The sequence below is a fragment of the Microcaecilia unicolor genome, chromosome 5 (assembly GCF_901765095.1).
Source record: "Microcaecilia unicolor chromosome 5, aMicUni1.1, whole genome shotgun sequence".
Lineage (NCBI taxonomy): Eukaryota > Metazoa > Chordata > Amphibia > Gymnophiona > Siphonopidae > Microcaecilia > Microcaecilia unicolor.
The window spans coordinates 185,748,253-185,773,224 of record NC_044035.1 but is presented as its reverse complement, the minus strand read 5'-3'; the positions used below and the strand labels follow the sequence as shown (position 1 = coordinate 185,773,224).

Sequence of the window (24,972 nt, the reverse complement as noted above, 5' to 3'; positions counted from 1 at the left end):
GCTTTCTCTGCATCCTATAGTATTATACTGAACTGTATTACTTACTTATATTGCTGACTTCTGACCTCTAATTACTTCAACTGCACCATATTGCATTATACTGAACTACACTACTGAATGTAAATTTTATTAGTCACTACTGCTTTGCACTGTTATCCACTAGCTCCCATCAACTCCCACTGTACCATACTGGCTACTGACCTTTGATTGCTTTATCTGCATCATACGGCAGTATACTGAACTATACTACTGACTGCTGACCTTAGACATCTAAATGCCTTCTCCGCATCCTATAGGATTATACTGAACTGTAATACTTACTATATTGCTGACTTCAGACCGCTAGCTATTTCTACTACTCCATATTGCATTACACTGAAATACACTACTGAATGTAAACTTTCATCAGTCACCACTGCCTTGCACTGTTAGCCACTAACTCCCACCCACTCCTACTGTATCATACAATCAACGCCAATATGAATATCAACAAATTGCTCTTAATAATCTATTTTCTCCCCCTAATCTACCACGCACTGACAACCCCTCTCACAAACAATAATTTACCCACAGTACACAAACCCTGCAGACAATCCAAAAACAATACACCTGTCCAAAAGAATAACAACCAAGCAAAAGGAGAATCTACTACACACGGATACAATCAACAGAAAGGAAAGAATGGAAACAATAAACCCAGACACCAAGAGGATAGACAACTAATAAAAAATAATACATCTTTGACCCCTACCGAAACCTACCAATTACTCCAAATGGGTTATATAAATGCCAGATCAGTAGTTAACAAAACAATGACAATAATAGACTGAATCACAACAGACAATCTAGATCTTCAACTTATAAGTGAAACCTGGATTCACGACCTTAAAGACCCCATAATTTTAGATCTATGCCCCCCCAGGTTACAGAATTACCCACTGGACAAGGAATGGAAAAAGAGGAGGAGGTATCGCTATAATTTACAGATCCCACTTCATCGTTACAACTACAGCCGAATCCATACTTCCCCAACTTGAAATTGCCTCAGTTAGAATCAGTCATCTAACCCTGCATGACCACCTAAATGTAGTCCTGTTTTATAGGCCACCAGGTAACTGGCAGGATTGCCAAACACACTTCATGGACTTTATATCGAACACATGTGTCTCTATCTCCAACCTTCTTATAGTAGGGGATATCAACCTTCACCTTGAAGATCCTAACTCAATAAACGTATGCAAATGCAAGGATTTCTTCCAACTGTGGGATCTTCATTGGCCAAATACGCAATCAACCCATACTAAAGAACACACACTAGACATCATTGCACACAAATTCTCCTCAGACTTAAACCTTGTGCTAACAGATACAAAGTGTTCAGCTATACCATGGTGACCACTACAAAGCAAACCTTTCCCTTCAATGGCATATAAAAGATTTACACCATAAACATGAACGATTAACCTATACCACGAGAGGCAAAATAGATCCGTTAACATTCTGGCAACAATTCTATAATAATGAATGGACAGCACTAACAGAATCACACCTATTTTTTCAAGAATGGGACAACAGATGCAGAAGCATATTAGACAACATAGCCACTTCAATCCAGAACCTCACATAGAAAGAATTCAATACCATGGTTTAATGAAGAACTGAAAAAACTAAAAACACTAGTTAGAAGGTTAGAACGAGCATGGAATAAAAGGAAAGACGAGTCCACACTCAACGCTTGGAAACAACTACAAAGAAAATACAAATACACCATTCAACAAACAAAAAGATCATATTACAAAACTAAAATTGGACCAGACTACAAGGATACACATACACTTTTCCAACTCGTGAACAATCTACCAAATACTACACCGGTTACTTCTAACAGCTTAGACACCCCATCAGCAGACAATCTTGTGAAATACGTCAAAGAGAAAATTGTAAAGTTACAACTCACGATACCTGTCAATACCATCGATTACATAAAACTCCTTGAGTGTCTAGACCCAATCCAGCTGACCGAACATGGACTAACTTCGACACAATCTCGAATGATATCATCTCCCAAGCCCCAATGCAAACTAGACATATGCCCTAATAACCTTATAAAATTCGCCCCTCAACAACTCATATCAGACATCACGATGCATCTGAATTATATGTTACAAAATGGACTCTTCCCAAAAGACAAAGGAAACATTCTACTTACTCCTATACCAAAAGACGCAAAGAAAAGTACAAGTGACTTAACCAACTATCGCCCAGTAGCATCCATCCCGCTGATAACCAAACTAACGGAAGGTATGGTTACCAAGCAGCTCACTAACTACTTAAACAAATTCTCAACCAGGATTTCGGTCTAACCACAGTACCGAAACAGTACTAGTTACTCTCCTAACTAAATTCAAACAATTTTGCAACTGGCAACAACATAATTCTCTTACAATTTGACATGGTTCCAGTGCTTTCGACATGGTTAACCATGATATATTACTACACATCCTAGAATACTTCGGAGTCGGAGGTAACGTTCTTAGTTGGTTTAAAGGCTTCCTGACCACGAGACCATACCAAGTGATATCTAACTCAATTACATCAGCACCATGGATACCAGAATGTGGAGTCCCTCAAGGATCTCCCCTCTTGCCAACCCTCTTCAACCTAATGATGACACCCTTGGCCAAATTATTATCCAATCAGAACCTCAATCCATACATTTACGCAGAAGACGTCACGATTTACATCCCATTCAAACATGATCTAAAGGAAATCACCAATGATATCAATCAAAGCTTCCAAATCATGCATTCATGGGCGGATGCATTTCAGCTGAAACAATGCAGAAAAAACACAATGTCTTATACTTACTTCACAATATAACACAAGCAAATTCACCACTATAACCACACCAAACCTTTCCCTTCCCGTTCAGACACCTTGAAAATTCTTGGAGTTACCATTGATCGAAATCTTACACTTGAAAGTCATGCAAAGAATACAACTAAGAAGATGTTCCATTCAATGTGGAAACTTAAAAGAGTAAAACCCAAGGGCCATTTTTCGCAACCTGGTACAGTCAATGGTACTGAGTCACCTATATTACTGCAATGCACTCTATGTCGGCTGTAAAGAACAAATCATCAAGAAACTTCAAACAGCCCAGAACACTGCAGCCAGACTCATATTTGGAAAAACAAAATACGAAAGTGCTAAACCACTAAGAGAAAAGCTACACTGGCTTCCACTTAAAGAACATATCGCGCTCTAGTTCATAAAATCATTCACGGAGATGCCCCGGCCTACATGTTAGACCTGACTGACTTGCCATCCAGGAATGCTAAAAGATCAGCCCGCACATTCCTTAATCTACACTTCCCCAGCTGCAAAGGACTAAAATACAGACTAACACATGTGTCCAGCTTTTCCTACATGAGCACGCAGTTGTGAAATGCATTGCCACGTAACTTAAAAACAATTTACGAACTAATTAACTTTTGTAAATCCATGAAGACCTCTCTCTTCAACAAGACATACCACAATGATCAATAATTGTAATTGTAACACATCACCACTTACCTTACATTCTGACTGGTTCTTTCTATGCCTGTTTGCTTAATTCTATTATGTCATCCTATTCTCTATGAAACACCAACTATATCTTTTACACTGGAATGGTGAATGCCATAACGGGACATTGTAAGCCACACTGAGCCTGCAAATAGGTGGGAAAATGTGGGATACAAATGCAAAAAATAAATAAATAAATAAATAAAGAAAGAAAGAAAGAATTCGGTGAGATGGTTCCATAGTAAAGGACCTTGAACACTGAAAATAAATGATCAAATAGTATCCAAATGATATGCCTAAATGATGATGTAATAAGATTGATGAGTTGAACAGAGAGTTCTGGAGGGACAATAAGGCACTAGAAGGAGAGAGAAAAGATGAGAGCCCTGCTTATGTTGTAAAGACGTCACACTTTTGCTTTTAAACATAGACGAAATTTAAGGGACATGTTAGTTTCATCATATTTACAAAAGAGGAGTGTAAAGGCTGACAAAATTTCAGTTTCAGATTTGGCACCAAAACCAGACTCCCATCTTTTCTCTTGCCTCCTAGTGCCTAAAACCTGAAACTCACTCCTCCCCCCATCAAGTTATCACACCCCACCCCCTAGCTTAGGAAGATCTGGTGGTCTAGTGGTGTCTTCGGGGGCAGGAACGAACCCCACTCATTCATGATCCATCATAATGGCTGCCAAAACTGCCCAGAAGCCATTTTGCGATTGGAACCAGCACAGGCAGGAGTCTGCCCATACTGGTTCCAATCACAAAATGACTGCCGGGACCTCTCGATCGAGTGGGATTCATTCCTGTCCCCGAGGACACATTAGACCATCAGGGCTTCCTAAAGTATGGCTGGGATGGGGGGAGGGGATAGAGAGAGATAAGGCCGCCGACAGGGGGAAGGGGTTGGCTCAGGAGGGGAATTTTATTTTGTCTGGTGTGGGCAGACTGTTAGATATATTGGACCCGATATTCAGCCGGCACCACCAGCATTAAACCTGGATATTCAATGCCAGGCCATTTCTGGTGACCGGCCTTGAACTTGAATATCCAGGGTTTTTTTTAACCACTACAAAGTTAACTGGCGTTGCCAATATTCAGTGCTAACCTAACTTTTTGGTGGGGTTAAAGATAGTTCAGCTATTAATGCAGTCCTATTTGACTACTAAACTTATGTGGTTCAGCTCTAAAATATCAGCACCTAAGCGGACAAGTTGCGTGATATAGCCGTTTATGTGCTAGGCGCTAACCGGCAATATTCAGTGGAGATAACTGGTTATCTCCTGCTCAGTATTAGCAGTTAGGCACTGATATGTTTGAAGGCTGTAACTGGTTGATTAAATAGCTTTGAATATTGGGGGGGGGGGGGGGAATTGTTTTTAAGTATGATTGTGGAACTGCGTGTGTATATATCTTTTTAGTTTTTACCAATCTAATTGAAGACATGAATTGCCATGGTTACCATCATTGGTGTTGCGGGCATTGAGTGAAGTTTGCAAGTTTGTTCAGCACTGATTCAGATAAGTGATCACTATATGATTTTTATTTAGTGGTGGACGATTGCACAGATTTGTTTTCCCATAAGAACTCCTATGACCTTGTTTCAACATTTTCACTTCTGATGCTCTCACACTAAAGGATTCGAAAAAATTAAAATATCGTGATTTAGAGATTTAACTATTTTTTTTTTAAGATAGATATTACACACAGTAGTTGGACTATTTGTAGTCATGTAGTTTTGTCTTTGTGTTCCTGCTCTCTTTTTTAAATACTATTTAATGTGAGTTACAGGTAGTTCCACTTTGAGTTAAACATTTAAAAATGTCACCATATAGTGCAAGATGCATAAGTAATTCTTAGGGGAGTACAGGAGGTGGGGTGTAGGGAGGCAAGCAGCAGAAATGTGACTACCTCGGTAAAGGTGAGGAATAAATTGTGGAATTGGAAAGGGTATGGTGGTCGAAAGGGGAGGGGGGGTTGGTGGGGAGATTTCGTTGAGGAGGAAGTATATGAGGATGCAATGATTACCAACTTATTGCATAAATATGATATGCCCCTGGAGATTCAACATTTGAAGGGCGCTGTTTGTGGGAGCTGGGCACCTAGAACTCCTAACTGAGGTTTCAAGAGATATTGGTTAAAGATCTTAGACTATGAAAATTCTATGAAGGCATAGAGACTTAAAGTTGCTGGGATTGGTTCCCCATTAAACCAAGCGTCCCAAACTCTTCGTTAGGACTCCAAACGCAGTCAAAAAATATCCAAATTTGGGGTTACAATCTGGGTGGGCCTTCATAGGACATCATTGGCCTGTGCATCTGGGGAGGGCTCGCAAGCTTTCTGGTTGGATGAGCAGGAGATAATAAGAAGAGGACTGGGTTGAAGTAGTTTTTTTGGCTTCTTTGGGAGCCAGAAAAGTGGAGGATGGTAATTTATTGGGGAAAAGACTGCAGTACAAGGTGACAAGAGTAGAGGCTGATCCCCAAGGGCGTTGTACTTTTCTGGGTTTAAAATAGTAGGGCAAGGAGTGCATCTTGATCAATGTGTATGCCCCAAATCAAAATGGAGCTTCTTTTACTCAGACTTTATTGCAACAGAGGCTACACTGAGGGGAATCACCTATGATTATCACAGGAGTTTTCATCAAGTTTGTGGACCCCACAATGGACAGGGTGCCCCCAGGTGATCACAGTTATGGTGGATAGTCTGGGACTGTGCACACTTAGAAGGTACTCCACCCAGTGGAGAGAGAATATACTCATATAGTTTTTGCGCATGATACAGCAGAACACTTAGAATACATATTTGGTTTTCAAAGTTAATTCTCTAAGGTCATGGAAGTAGAAACTAGCCTCATGTTAATATCAGATCACACCCTTGTTTGGATGGACATTTAGAATGATAAAGATGGCCAGTTAAGGAAGAGGTGGACATTCCCATGTCACCTATATTCAGTTTTCAGTCCTATTTGATTCAGAAATGGGAGGATTACTGTAGGAATAATGCTGTTCGCAGCGATGATCTCATTTTAGTTTGGGAGGCTAGTAAACTAGTAATTCAGGATATCATTATTGAATATGTGATCATAAAGAAAAAAGAGTTGAGGAGAAACGTAATATGCTTGAAGAAGCAGTTGAGCAAACTAAACAACAGTTTGACTTGGTGCTGTCAAAGGCAAATAGAGATCAATTTTTGGCAGCACACGTTGCTCTCAACACTTTGTTGCATGAGGAGACAAAAAAAAAGACCTTACCTATTATTTATTTATTTGTTGCATTTGTATCCCACATTTTCCCACTCATTTGCAGGCTCAATGAGGCTTACATAGTACCGTAAAGGCGTTCGCAATCTCCGGTAGAGAAACAAATACAAAGAGTTGTTGTAGTCGAATAAGGTTCATGTGTTATAGACACATTGGGGAATTGTATAGAGGAAGAGTTATACAATGTCTATTACAAGCTTTGATTTCGTTGTGTTGCAGGGTTTAGGCACTTAAGTCGGGTCGATAGGGCATGCCTTTTTGAACAAGTTGGTTTTTAGTGATTTCTGGAAGTTTAAGTGGTCGTATGTTGTTTTCACGGCTTTCAGTAGTGCGTTCCACAGTTGTGTGCTTAGCGGAGCTTAAAAAAGGTTTGGACGGCTTCCTAAAGAAAAAGTCCATATACCATTATTAAATGGACTTGGGGAAAATCCACTATTTCTGGGATAAGCAGTAAAAAATATTTTGTACATTTTTGGGATCTTGCCAGGTAATTGTGACCTAATCAATGCTGTACATCAATGACCCGAAATGCCGTGTTTCAGCACTCAACGCCTGCATCAGGAGTCATACAACACATGAACCAGTCCACCATCGGGCTCTCAATAATGATTATTGACTTATTAAAAAGTCAAATATTTCCGATCCAGCATTAAAAAAGCCTTTTTAACTAACCATGGTTGGGGCCCAAATGTATAAAAGCAATTCAGGATGGGAAAAGCTAAATATTAAATGAGTGATCAGATTGCAGAGGTGTTTGCAGACTACTATGGAAACTTGTATCAGTCTCAAGAGTATGACAGTACTCAAAGCAGCATATTTTGGAGGGGATCCAACACCCACACTTAATGGAGGTAGAACTGGAAATTAAATGGCTGATCGTGTTGAGGAAAATCAGACTTATTATTAAAAGTTGAAACTCTATATGTAATGTGGTTATGTATTATACAATTTTAGATTTTACTTATTTATTTACTTTGCATTGTTGTAAATCAAAGTAGGTGGCCATTTGATGGACTAGAAGGTAGTAAATAAATTCCAGATTAGACTAGACATTTCAGAGTTAGTTTCCTTCACAGGGCTGTATATACTGTAAAACAAGAAAAACAGGGCAGCTAATCCACTGAAGACTTCTGTTATTTTGTTGACAACTCAAGAGATTATTAAAAATTGCTTTTTTTCTCATTCTTCTTAGTCTGTTGGCACTAAGTCTGCATCACAAGCAAATCTAATATCCTTTTACTGCTGTTACTAAATGATTTCTCTACTGCCTCTACAGCTTTCCTTCTGCATTTGTATCCCTCAATATACAGACTGATCAATCATCAAATCAGCTAAGGCATATCATTCTCCCAAAACCCTAATAACAAGTTGAGGGTTTTCAGTCTGTTGAAGTAGAAAGTAAATTCACACATTGTGGTCTGAGACTGATATCACTACCACTGATTTTGCCCTTTATGAACTACTGTACTGTAAACCAATGTAGCTACATGTACAGCTTTCACAGGCCATCAAGGTCTCTGATAAGCTACATTGAAAACTACAGAACTGGGACAGTTAACGAGTGACTCTAACTTTACTGGCTTTTTCCAGTAACAGTCAAGTCTGATCTAAGACTGAAGTAATTCACAACCCAAGGAGGAGTTATTTTTCAGAGCTGGATTAGACACCTGCAAATGTCCCAGTTTACCCTGCCCTATACATGTTCTTTCTTACCTTTGTGTCACTATCAGCATCTGCTGGAGGACTCTCTGTTCGAAGCAAAGCCTCTGTCCATGTGGGATTTGGTGACAGTGATCGTTTAGGCTGAATGCCAGAACCACAGCGGGAGTAAGCTTTCAGGAACTTGTGTGATTCCAGGTTGGGAGACAAAGAGCTTTCCTGCAAAATAATAAAATATGTGGACAGTTAAAGAGCAAAAAGTACTTCAGGCTACAGGATATGCTGAGATCTATGACAGTACATCAGGTGTCCTTACAGTCTTCTTTATAGTATTTTATGTTTCAATAATTGGACAGTTTAGTTCATGAGCACTGGCCTATTCATGCCATATTTCTGTAACAGTAGATTAAGGCTGGGCTTATGACTCAACCATGAGACGATTACAGTTAGTGACAAACATCTATGTGATCTTCATATTCTCCTGGTAATATATAATGCAAAGTTAAAATGTAGAGATGAATATACAAGCTGCTGTGAATTTTCTTATTCAAAATGGAGGGTAATAAAGCCATAATAATAATTATTGGGGAGGGGGGTATCACATGATGATGGCAAGCTAAGCAAATGGCCAGAGAACCAGCTCCATGGTGAATGACTCAAAATCTATTATAATACAGCCCCTTGAGGATTAACTCCCATTAGGTTTCACAATATCCAGGCATCAAAAGTGTCAAAGAAGGAAATGAACTTAACAAGTTGGTGAATTTCAGAGGACAAGTACAGATACCAGGAAAGAAAAGTGGTAGTGGAAGGCATGGGTCCTGTGTTCACCCTACATGAGGTGGCAGTACAGGAGTTAACAAAAAATTATAAAAATATAAGCATTGCCCTACTGGGACAGACGACAGGTCCATTGAGCGCAGTATCCAAGTACCTGACAAGATCCCATGTAAAACAGATTTTATGCTGCTCATCCTAGAAAAGCAGTAGATATTCACCACTGTTATGAAACCTGTCAAAAAACAAGTAGCAACTGAGGATATCAAAGAAAGTTTGGAATTGCAGGCAAACTGCATCCAGAGAACAGAGGAGCACATAGCCCAACAGGAGAATCACACAGAAAGAATCAATGCGCGTGTCAGAGCCTTAGAGAACATAAGTAAGCAAAACAACCTCCAATTCATTGAACTACCTGAGTTTGTTAAGGAGCATGAGCTTCGAAGACTCTTGGAATCCTGGCTCCCTGAAGCTCTAGGGTTGGCATGGGAGATCCCCAAGCTGAATGTAGAAAAGACTCATCAGGTAGGCCCATGCAGGGAGGAAGGGCAAAAACAAGACCTGTAACTACCCAACTCTTAAACTATGTAGATAATGAAATGCTATTAACATGCTATTACCAAACAAGGGATCTCAAATATAAGTGCAAAAATTTTAATATTCCAGGACTTTTCTATACAAGTTACCAACTGATGGCAAGCCACAACATCATACTGCAGTGAACCGTACCAAAAAGAGATAATAGTGGCCCTGCAAGATCCAGCAAGAACATACATCATGCACCACAATAAAGATGTAAACTTTAATGACCCTAAGGAGTTTGGGAAGTCAGTGAAGAGCTTAGCAAAAATGGTGCCTCCTAGAGGTGACTGATAAGTATACATAAATGAGCCGAAAGAATGGAAGTAGAAATTGAAAATAGCAAATCAGCAGATTCAGTGAGACATTCAACACTTGCCCTACATAAGTAAATAAGTATTGCCACACTGGGACAGACCAAAGGTCCATCAAGCCCAGCATTCTGTTTCCAACAGTGGCCAATCCAGGTCACAAATACCTTGCATGATCCCGAAAAAGTTTGACACATTTTATGCTGCTTATAACAGAAATAAGCAGTGGATTTTCCCCAAGTCAATTTAATAATGGTCTATGGACTTTTCCTTTAGGAAGCTGTCCAGACCTTTTTTAAACCCCGCTAAGCTAACCACCTTTATCACATTCTCTGGCAACGAATTTCAGAGTTTAATTACACGTTGAGTGAAGAAAGATTTTCTCCTATACGTATAAATTTACTACTTTGTAGCTTCATTGCATGCCCCCTAGTCCTTGTATTTTTGGAAAGAGTACACAAACGATTCACGTTTACCCATTCCACTCATTATTTTATAGACCTCTATCATATCTCCCCTCAGCCGTCTTTTCTCCATGCTGAAGAGCCCTGCCCTAGACGCTTCAACCTTTCCTCACAGGGAAGTCTTCCCACCCCCTTTATCATTTTTGTAGCTCTTCTCTGTACCTTTTCTAATTCCACTGTATCTCTTTTAAGATGCGGCGACCAGAACTGAACACAATATTCGAGGTGCGGTCGCACCATGGACCGATACCAAGGCATTATAACGTCCTCACTTTTGTTTTCCATTCCTTTTCTAATAATACCTAACATTCTATTTGCTTTCTTAGCCGCTGCTCACACTGAGCAGAGAGTTTCAACGTATCATCAACAATGATGCCGACATCTCTTTCTTGGTCGGTGACTCCTAACGTGGAACCTTGCATTACGTAGCTATATTTCGGGTTCCTCTTTCCCACATGCATCACTTTGCACTTGCTCAAATTAAATGTCATCTGCCATTTAGACGCCCAGTCTCCCCGTCTCATATGGTCCTCTTGTAATTTTCACACTCATCTTGCGATTTAACAACTTTGAATTAACTTTGTATCATCAGCAAATTTAATTACCTCACTAGTTACTCCCATCTCTAGATCATTTATAAATGTTAAAAAGCAGCGGTCCCACCACAGACCCCTGGGGAACCCCACTATCTACTCTTCTCCATTGAGAATAATGACCATTTAACCCTACTATCTGTTTTCTATCCTTTAACCAGTTTTTAATCCACTACCTCCTATCCCATGACTCTCCAATTTTTTCTGGAGTCTTTCATGAGGTACTCTGCCAAACGCCTTTTGAAAATCCAGATACACAATATCAACCGGCTCGCCTTTATCCACATGTTTGTTCACCCCTTCAAAGAAGTGTAATAAATTAGTGAGGCAAGATTTCCCTTCACTACATTCATGCTGACTTTGTCTCATTAATCCATGCTTTTGAACATGCTCTGTAATTGTTTTCTTTATAATAGTCTCTACCATTTAGCCCGGCATCGACGTCAGGCTCACTGGTCTATAATTTCCCGGATCCCCTCTGAAACTTTTTTTTAAACATCGGTGTTAAGTTGGCCACCCTCCAATCTTCCAGTACCACGCTCGATTTTAAAGATAAATTACATATTACTAACAATAGTTCCGCCAGTTCATTTTTCAATTCTATCAGTACTCTGGGATAAATACCATCCGGTCCAGGAGATTTGCTACTCTTCAATTCTTGTAATTTTCACAATCATCTTGCGATTTAACAACTTTGAATAACTTTGTATCATCAGCAAATTTAATTACCTCACTAGTTACTCCCATCTCTATATCATTTATACATATGTTAAAAAGCAGCGGTCCCAGCACAGATCCCTGGGGAACCCCACTATCTACTCTTCTCCATTGAGAATACTGACCATTTAACCCTGATATGGTGAATGCCAGATCAGCTGCAAAGAAATCCTCGGTGATCCATGATGCCATAAATGAACAGCATCTTGACATCCTAGGAATAAGTGAAACCTGGCTAGACGAAAGTGGGGGTTTACCACTGGCTGAACTATGCCCAACAGGTTTCAACATCCGACATCAACCAAGACCAGGAAGACAGGGTGGAGGGGTAGCAGTCTTGATTTGGGACACAATCAAACTACGCAGAATATCCATCCCCCAGCTACATGGATCAGAATCTCTTTTAATCCAACTTGAAGAGGAGAAGCCAATCTGGCTGCTCATGGTATAAAGAGCACCTTGTAACAACACATTATCTGTGCAAGAACTCCTAGACCTGATTACTCAAGTGACCCTGAATTACCCTAGGTTGGTGATCATGGGAGACTTCAATCTACACATCAAAACCCCAGAAACCACTACAGCTGCCTTTCTGGACACGATGACAGCACTAGGATTTGCACAGGTGATCAATTCTCCAACCCACGAAAAGGGTCACATACTAGACCTTGTATTCTACAAAGGGGTGGATGGGATAACAGTATTGAAATAACACCCCTATCATGGTCAGACCATTTTCTAATTAAATTCTCCCTAAGTGACCACCTACTACTACTATAAATCACTTTTATAGCGCTACCAGTCGTACTCAGCGCTTTACAATTGAACATGAAGAAGAAAGACAGTCCCTGCTCAAAAGAGCTTACAATCTAAATCAGGACAAACAGACAGGACCAAAAAGGAGAAGGGAAGGACAGACAGAAGGACACATAATGATAAGATAAAAGTTACAAGTTAGGAGTCAAAAGTAGCATCAAACAGGTAGGCCTTTAGCCCGGATTTGAAGGCTGCGAGGGATGGAGCTAGACGTAATGGCTCAGGAAGCCTATTCCAGGCATAAGATGTGGTGAGATAGAAGGAGCGGAGTCTGGAGTTAGCGATGGAGGAGAAAGGTGCAATTAGGAAAGATTTGCCCAGTGAACGGAGTTTTAGGGAAGGAGTGTAGGGAGAGATGAGGGTGGAGAGGTAGTGAGGGGCTGCAGAGTGAATGCACTTATAGGTCAACAAGAGGCGCTTGAATTGTATATGGAAACGGATAGGGAGCAAATGGCACCTCCCAGAGTTTGGAAGAAGATCAGAGACAAAAAAAAAGCTGACTACTGAGAATTTCCTAGAGGCCTTGGACTATCCACATGTAGATGAAAAGACAACAGTGTCAGAACAAGTTGACATCTGGAATACACACTTAGCCAAGACCTTAGAGAAAACAGCACCACTAAAAAAGGTCTTATGCCCCACTCACAAACGCTCACCTTAGTTTTCTCCTTGAATCAAATAGATTGAAAATTCTGCAGGAAACAAAACACTCCTTGGAATCACTGTGGATTGAAATTCCATGTGCAAAGGGGAAAAGGATAGTGATAGGAGTGTACTACCGTCCGCCTGGCCAGGACGAACAGACGGATGCGGAAATGTTCAAGGAAATCAGGGACGCAAACAAACTGGGCAACACAATAATAATGGGGGATTTCAATTACCCGCATATAGACTGGGTTAATGTAACATCTGTACACGCAAGGGACATAAGATTTCTTGATGAAATCAAGGACAGCTTCATGGAACAGCTAGTTCAGGAGCCGACAAGAGAAGGAAAAATACTAGACTTAGTCCTTAGTGGTGCTCATGATCTAGTGCAGGGGGTAACGATACGAGGGCCGCTTGATAACAGTGATCATAATATGATCGGTTTTGATATTGGCATTGAAGGAAGTGAAACTAGGAAATCAAGTACGCTAGCGTTTAACTATAGAAAAGGTGATTACGACAAAATGAGAAAAATGGTGAAAAAAGACTGAAAGGAGCAGCTCGCAGAGTAAAAAACTTGCATCAGGCGTGGATGCTGTTTAAAAACACCATCCTGGAGGTTCAGGACAAATATATTCCACGTATTAGAAAAAAGGGAAAAAAGACTAAACGTCAGCCGGCGTAGCTAAACAGTAAGATAAAGGAAATCATTAGAGCCAAAAAACAATCCTTCAGAAAGTGGAGAAGAGAACCAACTGAAAGTAACAGGATAGATCATAAGGAATGCCAAGCCAAATGCAAAGCAGAGATAAGGAGGGCAAAAAAGGACTTTGAGAAGAAATTAGCGTTGGAAGCAAAAATACATAGTAAAAATTTTTTTAGATACATTAAAAGCAGGAAACCGGCCAAAGAGTCGGTTGGGCCGCTGGACGAAAATGGTGTTAAAGGGGCGTCAAGGAGGACAAAGCCGTAGCGGAGAAATTAAATGAATTCTTGCTTCGGTCTTCACCGAGGAGGATTTGGGGGGGACACCGGTGCCGGAAAGAATATTTGAAGCGGGGGAGTCGGAGAAACTAAACAAATTCTCTGTAACCTTGGAGGATGTAATGGGTCAGTTCAGCAAGCTGAAGAGTAGTAAATCACCGGGACCTGATGGTATTCATCCCAGAGTATTAATAGAACTAAAAATGAACTTGCGGAGCTACTGTTAGAAATATGCAATCTGTCCCTAAAATCGAGTGTAGTACCGGAAGACTGGAGGGTAGCCAATGTTACTCCGATTTTTAAGAAGGGTTCCAGAGGAGATCCGGGAAATTATAGACCGGTGAGTCTGACGTCGGTGCCGGGCAAGATGGTGGAGGCTATTATTAAGAATAAAATTGCAGAGCATATACAAAAACATGGACTGATGAGACAAAGTCAGCACGGATTTAGTGAAGGGAAGTCTTGCCTCACCAATCTAATGCATTTTTTTGAGGGGGTAAGCAAACATGTGGACAATGGGGAGCCGGTTGATATTGTATATCTGGATTTTCAGAAGGCGTTTGACAAAGTGCCGCACGAAAGACTCCTGAAGAAATTGCAGAGTCATGGAATCGGAGGTAGGGTATTATTATGGATTAAGAACTGGTTGAAAGATAGGAAGCAGAGAGTAGGATTGCGTGGCCAGTATTCTCAGTGGAGGAGGGTAGTTAGTGGGGTCCCGCAGGGGTCTGTGCTGGGTCCGTTGCTTTTTAATGTATTTATAAATGACCTAGAGATGGGAATAACTAGTGAGGTAATTAAATTCGCCGATGACACAAAATTATTCAGGGTCGTCAAGTCGCAGGAGGAATGTGAACGATTACAGGAGGACCTTGCGAGACTGGGAGAATGGGCATGCAAGTGGCAGATGAAGTTCAATGTTGACAAGTGCAAAGTGATGCATGTGGGTAAGAGGAACCCGAATTATAGCTACGTCTTGCAAGGTTCCGCGTTAGGAGTTACGGATCAAGAAAGGGATCTGGGTGTCGTCGTCGATGATACGCTGAAACCTTCTGCTCAGTGTGCTGCTGCGGCTAGGAAAGCGAATAGAATGTTGGGTGTTATTAGGAAGGGTATGGAGTCCAGGTGTGCGGATGTTATAATGCCGTTGTATCGCTCCATGGTGCGACCGCACCTGGAGTATTGTGTTCAGTACTGGTCTCCGTATCTCAAAAAAGATATAGTAGAATTGGAAAAGGTACAGCGAAGGGCGACGAAAATGATAGTGGGGATGGGACGACTTTCCTATGAAGAGAGGCTGAGAAGGCTAGGGCTTTTCAGCTTGGAGAAGAGACGGCTGAGGGGAGATATGATAGAAGTGTATAAAATAATGAGTGGAATGGATCGGGTGGATGTGAAGCGACTGTTCACGCTATCCAAAAATACTAGGACTAGAGGGCATGAGTTGAAGCTACAGTGTGGTAAATTTAAAACGAATCGGAGAAAATTTTTCTTCACCCAACGTGTAATTAGACTCTGGAATTCGTTGCCGGAGAACGTGGTACGGGCGGTTAGCTTGACGGAGTTTAAAAAGGGGTTAGATAGATTCCTAAAGGACAAGTCCATAGACCGCTATTAAATGGACTTGGAAAAATTCCGCATTTTTAGGTATAACTTGTCTGGAATGTTGTTACGTTTGGGGAGCGTGCCAGGTGCCCTTGACCTGGATTGGCCACTGTCGGTGACAGGATGCTGGGCTAGATGGACCTTTGGTCTTTCCCAGTATGGCACTACTTATGTACTTATGTAACTTCGGATCCTTAAACGCGAAGGATGAAAACTGGAAAGGAGATGGTGCAAATCTCACCTGGATGAAGACAGGCTAAACTGCAGGAAGCACATGGCAAAGTACCGCCAAGCCTTAACAGCAACCAAAAAACAATATTTCTCTCAATGCATTGCACAGGCTGCCAATTCAACCGAGCAGCTGTTCAGTATAGTAAACAGCCTACTGCAACCCCCATAACAAAACTAGCCTCCCCAGTCTAAACTGAACTGCAATAATTTTGCTGCATACTTTGCCAACAAAATTAAAAGTCTCCACCAGGATTTACAGGCAATCCCACCCAGTGCCCAACCAGTCAATCAGGGGTGCACAAACTCGCCCCCTCCTAACAGAGACAGATGGAACACTATCCTATCTATCAGACAGGCAACAATCCATAATGTTTGGCAGCAACTCATCACCACCATGGACACTGACCTACGGGGCACCACAAGGATCGATACTGTCACCTATTCTGTTCAATATCTACCTCAAGCCACTAGCTGAGCTGATTCGGTCAATGGACACTCAGTTCTACATCTATGCGGATGATGTGCAGCTACTCATACCCATTGAACTTGACTTACCTACAGCCTTGAATAAACTGATTACTTGTCTAACATCAATTCAAGAATGGGCTAAACACAACAAACTTTGCCTGAACCCAAGTAAAACTGAGCTTCTCTGGGTCCCTAACACAAGTGGATACATACCTGATATCAAAATTCCTTTTGGGAAGTATGACCTCCCCCTCAAATCACAAGTCAGGAACCTTGGAATACAGTTAGATTCAACACTTACTCTGATTCCCCAAATCCAAGCAACCTTCAAGAGCTGCTTCTACTATTTGCGACAGCTATGCTGCCTCTCTCCTTACATCGAGAAGGTAAATCTTATCCCAGTTGTGCATGCCATGGTAACATCAAGACTGGATTACTGCAATGCACTATACAATGGTCTGACTACAAAGGTGTCAGGTCTCTCGGGGAAATGTGAGCCCTTGGGCCGCTGTCACGGAGGTGGCAGCAGCAGGCAAAACCACCCAACAGGAGACAGGCAACCCTAAGACAGGCTGAAGTAGACAGGACTGGAGTGGCTGGGCTGGAGCTGAAGAGGAAAGCAACAAGGAATCCAGGAACAACGTCCTACAGCAGGGTTCAGGCTTGAGAAGCAGGATACAGGATACTCAATACAGGCTTCTCCCACAGGATTCGGGAAACTGGCACAGCTTGACTGGATCCAGGTTCACCCAAACACTAGGCAGGCAGGGTGTCCATGGAAGCTTAGCTTGGAGGAAAGAGGACACAGGAGCTACATACAAGCTAAGCTCAAGGGAATGGGAATGAGAGATACGCTTGCCAGAGGAAGGGTTAGACTGGAGCTACAGTAGCTAACAGATAGAAAGGAGAAAAATGGCTGCAGTATCAGCTGCTAACCAACCTCAGACAGGGAGCAGAGCCACTGAACAGGGATAACAGAAAGACTAGAAGCCCACCGAGAATAATATACACAGAAAGACTGAAAGCCTACAGGTCAGAGAGATACACCCAGAAAGGCTGGAAGCCCACAGAAGGGCTGGAAACCCCCAGAGCGCAGTAATACACCCAGAAGGCCTAGAAGCCCACAGATAAGAGTGATATACACAGATAGACTGGAGGCCCTCAGAGCAAAGGACACAGAAGGGCTGGGAGCCCTCAGAGCAACAGACACAGAAGGGATGGAAGCCCACAGAGCAATAGACACAGAAGAGCTGGAAGCCCACAGAGCAATAGAAGGGCAGGAAACCCACAGAGCAATAAACACAGAAGGGATGAAAGCCCACAGAGCAATAATACCCAGAGCAGGAAAGCAAGAAGCTCACAGGCAAATAGTAGACTAGGCAGAAAGCCTACGAGAAAAAATACCCTGGGCCAGAAGGCAAGGCCCACAGGTGAAAGTAACTAGCAAAGCAGAAGGACTGGAAGCCCACAAGAAAAGACAAGGAAAGCTAACTGTGCAAACAGCACACTAACCTCGGGACCTAAGGCACTGCGTAGGCATTGGCAATGCAATGGCACTGAAGACTAAAACACCAGTTCCTTAAGAAGGCCCTGACAGATGAGGTCACCCCTTCAGGCCACAGGCATGGAGCATACAGAAGCCCAGAGACACCTAACCCACACAGGTGTAGTCTAGTGAGGTAATTAGTGTCAGGCTGGAAGCAGCCAGCCCACCCAGCCTGAGACAGAGCTACCTCAGGAATAGCCCACTGAAGTACAGAGAGGCCCAATGTAGAGTAGTGAAGCCATTAGAGCAGCCAGCCCACAGAGACAGAGATAGAGCTAACTCAGGAACAGTATACTGAAGCACAGAGAGGTTAAACCCACACAGGTGCAGTATACTGAGGCAATCAGCGCCATGCTGAAAGTGGCCAGCACCCAGAGACAGAAACAGAGCCAACTCAGAAGTAGACAGAAACCAGCACAGACACTGATTCCCAGAAATAGGGTAAGTCTGAGGGTGGTCACGACCACAGATGTGACAAAAGGGCCCGCAACAGCTCCAGTTGATTTAGAATGCAGCAGCAAGATTCATAGAAGGTTGCAAGCGACGTGACCACATCACACCATTTTTGCAAAAACTTCATTGGCTACCGGTACAATACAGGGCTAAATTTAAAACTCTATGTCTGATCTTCAAGGCCCTGAAAGGAAATGGCCCTGAGTATCTGAAGAATAGGATGATCCTCCACACACCGCCAAGGACACTAAGGTCCTCCCAAGGACTTTCACCAACTACACCTTCTCCAAAAGACAATACATAATGTGATACCTGCAAGCGAGCCTTCTCCGGAGTAGCCCCCACACTCTGGAATGCATTGCCTGAAAGGCTCCACTTAACACAAGACTATCTCTACTTCAGGAAGCAGATGAAAGCTTGGCTCTTCAACCAAGCCTTTAATGGAAGAAGTAACTAACTTGTTAGTCTCACTCACACACACAAGGATTGACTCAGGCTGCACATACTGCAGCGGGACATGTTTATCCACTCCTAGCCTAACGGAGATAATATTTAACTATCTCTCTGACCTCATGTGCAACTTTCTTCAAATCAGTCACCTTACTTTCAAATTCTTCCTACTTTCTTACTCATCTATATGTTACAACTTTGCCTTACCCTTCACTACCAATTATAATGTTCTATTACGTATTGTGTTGTCATTGCAAGTAGTATACCATGCCATATTTTGTATTGTTACTTGAATATTTTTACTTCTGTAATTGCCTATTGCTCATGTTTGATCTATTCTCTTCTGTGCCACCGGTTGCTGGCGGCTGCGGAGCCTCACTGGGCAGTCTGCCACTTGTTTGTTGACTCATCTTCCTTACAGCTGATCTTTTGCCGGCCCGCATCTGTTATCACACCGAGCTGCAGGCACTGAAACCTCTGAGAAGTGCCGGTCGACAAGTGAGAGAGAATAACGGATGTGTCGGGAGTGAATGGCCTCTCGTTCAGGTCCGAGGGTCGACGGTATCACTAAGGTGAGACTGGACTGAGTTTCCGTGCTGGACGATTGCGGTCGTCACCCATTGTATTTGCTTCTCCGTATTGCGGCATCAGATCAGTGGACCCGAGTGGCCTGACTGGAACGCCCAAAAGACAACTTAGCATTTCTCAGACCTGGAGTAATAGTCATACGAACTTGACCTTCAAATACAGGTTTACAGAGCCAACTAAAACACCGTCTGCCTGATTGGAACACCCAAAAGACAACACAGCACTCCCCAGAACTGGAGTAATAGTCATGCGAATTTGACCTTTAACTACAGGTTTACAGAACCAACCAAAACACCGTCTGCCTCACCTTCCAAGTACCACAGGCTGTTTGCCCCATGGAGGGGCATAATCGAACGCGAACGCCCATCTCCATGGGCGTCTAAGTCCGAGAACGGATACGTGAAGGGGTGGGACAGACCGTATTTTCGAAAAAAATGGGCGTCCATCTTTCGTTTCTGTATAATTATGGTACAGCCAGAGACCCCCCCCCCCCCCCCACTGGAATGGTGGAGGGCCCAGTCATAGAGCTCAGGCTATTACAGACCTTGGCCAAGTCAGAAACCTGATGCTTGACATAACTAGAAGCTTGCTGGAAAAGCGTGGCCCAGTTTTTAGACCTAGAATGAGGCTAGAATGGCTTGAACTGGGAAAGTTAGGTCAAGAAAAAATGAAACAAAATGGACGATTAGAGAATTAAAATGGAAACTATCAGTTACAAAGTGGAATTTTCTCTAATCTAAGTTAGAAAAACAAGTTGAGAAATGAGTGAGTCATGCCAGGTGCAAAGAAAATAGGGAACTAGCTGTCCAAGAGGGGAGGGAGACTTTCCTGTGAGCAAGATTGTGGTCAGCCAGTTTGGAATTTACATTAGAGTCAATGGAATGCATTGGTTTTCTATGTACTCGAAATTGTATATAAGAGAGGGCAAAAACTGAGCGTTCTAGAAGACCTTTTGACTTGCTACACGAAGTGCTGTCCGGCCGCCCACCCATCTGCTTGTATTCCTGATCCTGCTGTGTTATTGTGGTAAGCTATAATAAAGGTAATTATCCTTGCTATCTGTCTTCTCTCCTTCTTAAATAATGACTAGCAGGATGCTTAACCTCCTGAGCCTAAATTAGTTATGGGTAGGACCCTTACTCATCTACTGATATTCACGGATATCAGGAGTCAGATGAAAGAGGTCATGTTAGAGGAATATATTTTAAGCCTTCTGGGAGACTCCCCTCGTCCATTTGGACACATGTCCATTGTGAGAGAGGGGCAATTCTTCCCGGGATAGAACGGAAGAATAAAAACATTTCGAAAATACAGTTTGTATGGACCAAAATGCCATGGAGTTAGTCGTTTGTGAGTTGGGCGTTTTTTGTTTTTTTTAGCGATAATGGAAAATAAAAACGCCCCGCTCAGAAACGTCCTAATCCAAGCCATTTGGTCATGGGAGGGGCCAGGATTCGTAGTACACTCGCCCCCCTGACATGCCAGGACACCAACTGGACACCCTAGAGGTCAGTGCGGTGGACTTCAGAAAACGCTCCCACATGCATAGCTCCCTTACCATGGGTGCTGAGCCCCCAACGTGTGGGTACAGTGGGTTTTGGAGGCCTCCCATTTACCAGCACAAGTATTACAGGCAGGGGGGGGATGGGCCTGGGTCCCGCCTGCCTTAAGTGCACTGCGGTACCCACTAAAAGTGCTCCAGGGACCTGCATACACACAGGCCTCTAGGACTTCTTGCTTCAGGTGTCAACTGGTGTGGCAAGGTTATCCTTGCCACACCAGTTGACACCTGAAGACTAATCTCTTTGAAAAAGTCCTTTATTTGAATTAAGCATGTTTACTCACAGTTAACTGCAGATCAGAGGTTGTGCCCCACTGGCAATGAGTCTTCCTGGTACTGAGATGAGTAGTAGGTCAGAGCTGGCAGAATGCTGTACAATGCAGTCTTTCAGCAACATTCAAGGGAAGAACTAAGTTCTGTAACGTGGCTAACACTTGAAAGGGATCTAAAACTGTGTTACAAAAATGGCCACTACCTCATAGACTTCCGGAAACAAAACAGGGCACACTCTGACCCAGTAAGCAGGGGGAAAAGCACCATGGGAGTAGAGCCTACCAACTACCAACATCGTGAGCATTTAACACAAGCTACTGGAATCACAGAACCCAATACCCTACACCCACCACAATGCATTGCTGAAGTGACTCTGCAGTGCGCATAACAGAAAAGGTGTCACACTCACCCGAGAGACACATCAGAACCAGGGAAAGGTTGTCACAGGATAGAACACATTCTGCTGTCATGGAGGTGGGTACGGCATTTGAGGCTGGCATAGAGGCTGGAAAAAAAAAGTTTTTAAAGTGGGGTTTTTTTGGTGGAAGGGGGTTAGTGACCACTGGTGGAGTCAGGGGAGGTGATCCCCGATTCCCTCCGGTGGTCATCTGGTCAGTTGGGGCACTTTTTTGGGACTTGGACCTGAAAAAAAAGGGTCCAAATAAAGCGGACCAAATTCTCGTCCAAAACGCCCTTCTTGTTTCGATTATCAGCTAAAGACGCCCATCTCTCCTCGGCCAATAACCACGCCCCAGTCCCGCCTTCGCCACGCCTCCGACACGCCCCCGTCAACTCTGTTCGTTCCTGCAACGGAGTGCAGTTGAAGACGACCAAAATCGGCTTTCGATTATACTGATTTGGTCGCACATGGGAAAAAGACGCCCATCTCCAGATTTGGGTCGAAATATGGGCGTCTTTCTCTTTCGAAAATAAGCTGGATAGTCTCCTTAATCACCGGTGACCAGCAATACCAAAATAAAATCCGGCAGTATCTTTAGGTGAAACCTACTGTTGCCACTAACCACGTGGAACACGAGACCAAACCAGCACCAGAGTAATCCTCACCATAAATAGCACACTCCTTACTTGCCAGACGGCAGGAATGTGAGCTCGAGTCCTAATCTAGGAATTATTATCTTAATTTTGTCTCATCACCTTATTTTACCCTGCACTCCAGTTTTAGTGCCTATTACATTGAAAATAAGCTATAATGACTGTCTCCGAGTTGTGTTACTAGCGTTAACAATCATCGAGAGTGCTAATGTTATCATATGTACATTGTCTGCTGTATATACTTACTCACTATTATTTCTTTAGGCAGACTTCTCTGTCTGGCTTGACATTACCTCTAGACAGTCCTGCTAATTATTCACTGTATTCCCTTACACTATTGCTACATTTTTTTTTGTTACATTTGTACCCCGCGCTTTCCCACTCATGGCAGGCTCAATGCGGCTTACATGGGGCAATGGAGGGTTAAGTGACTTGCCCAGGGTCAGAAGGAGCTGCCTGTGCCTGAAGTGGGAATTGAACTCAGTTCCTCAGTTCCCCAGGATCAAAGTCCACCACCCTAACCACTAGGCCACTCCTCCAGATAGTTCTGCTAATTCCTCTGCATCAACCTGCTAATCAATTCCATTGTATTCCTTAACACTGCTGTGAATTCAGCTGCTCAGCTTGATACTATCCTCTGGTAGTCCTGCTAATGAATCCACTGTATTCCTTAACACTGTTTAAGGCAGACTAATGTGATAGCATGATATTATCTCTAGATAGTCCTGCTAATTATTCACTGTATTCCCTTACACTATTGTGAATCTAGCTATCCTCAGGCAGTCCTGCTTATGAATCCATTGTATTCCTAAACACCGTTTAAGGCAGACTAATGTGGTTTGCATGATATTTTCTCTAGACAGTCCTGCTAATTATTCACTGTATTCTCTTACACTATAGTGAATTTAGCTATTTAGCTTGATACTTTCTCCAGATAGTTCTGCTAATTGATCCTCTGCATTAACCCTGCTAATCAATTCCATTGTATTCCTTAACACTGCTGTGAATCCAACTGCTCAGCTGATATTATCTTCATCAAAATGATCTTCCTAAAAACTCTTGTAATTATTCATTCACTTGCTCTCACCCTTGCAACCTCCAAAGTCACCCCTTCGGATATAAACTTCACTCCAGTTCTTCATTATCACAAAAGACCAACCAAACTAAGTACTTCTTCATGAACTGTACACAACCACAGAAACCCATCTCCACTTCACCAGTCATCATTTAAAGAAGACAACTTAACAAATACCATAATGTTGTAAACATCTAAACCAATCAAAACCAAAGCACAAAAAACAAGTCAAATTATAAATATTCACCCATCATTTCACGCTACCAAACCTTACTTACCTATCTGTGTGGGATATATTAATGCCAGATCAGCAGTCAACAAAACTGAAATTATTATAGACTGGATTAAATCTGACAATCTTGATTTGATCTTTTTTTTTGTTGTTGTTACATTTGTACCCCGCGCTTTCCCACTCATGGCAGGCTTAATGCGGCTTACATGGGGCAATGGAGGGTTAAGTGACTTGCCCAGAGTCACAAGGAGCTGCCTGTGCCTGAAGTGGGAATCAAACTCAGTTCCCCAGGACCAAAGTCCACCACCCTAACCACTAGGCCACTCCTCATCACAGAAACTTGGATCCGTGACCCCAAAGACCCCATCATACTCGACCTTTGTCCTCCTGGCTACAAAATCTTACACTGGCCTAGAAAAGAGAAAATTGGAGGAGGTATAGCTTTAATCTTCAGATCTAACTTCTCCTCTGTACCCATCTCAGAAATCATTTCTCCGCAACTTGAAATTGCCTCAATCAAACTCTACAGCCCTACGCTTTGTGATCACCTGACTTACATTCTTTTTTATAGACCCCCCTGTAACTGGACCCACAACCACTCTACCTTCATGGACTTCATATCTAACTCTTGTATCAAGGATTCTAACGTAATTTTACTAGGCAACCTAAATCTACATCTAGAGGACTCCAAGTCTGCCCATACCCGAGAATGCATGGATCTTCTTAACTTATGTGACCTCATCCTACCTCCATTGCTACCCACTCATATCAAGGGCCATTCACTTGATGTTATCTCTTATAAATTCTCCACTGATCAAAACTTTATTATATCCGGCATTGATTGGTCTCCCATACCATGGTCTGATCATTACAAAGCATCCCTAACAGTACAATGGCGAAAAAAGGGTCAGTCCAAATCACTCGACCCCACAATGATTCTCACCAGAGGACGGATTGACATTGATAGTTTCTGGAAACACATCTATGCGAATAACTGGTCAACTCAACCAAACTCAGATCTCTGCCTTACAATCTGGGATAACAGATGCAAATTGATTTTG

General features: G+C 42.5%; 1 protein-coding gene across 2 annotated transcripts in view; it reads right to left on the bottom strand.

Moving 5' to 3' along the window:
• ENKD1 (enkurin domain containing 1) overlaps positions 1-24,972 on the bottom strand; it is a 215,014-nt gene that overhangs the window by 37,135 nt on the left and 152,907 nt on the right. For both annotated transcript variants that reach the window (XM_030203660.1, XM_030203659.1), the window contains exon 5: positions 8,542-8,706. In XM_030203660.1, coding sequence (XP_030059520.1) covers positions 8,542-8,706 — 165 coding nt within the window. The remainder of the gene's footprint in view (positions 1-8,541; positions 8,707-24,972) is intronic.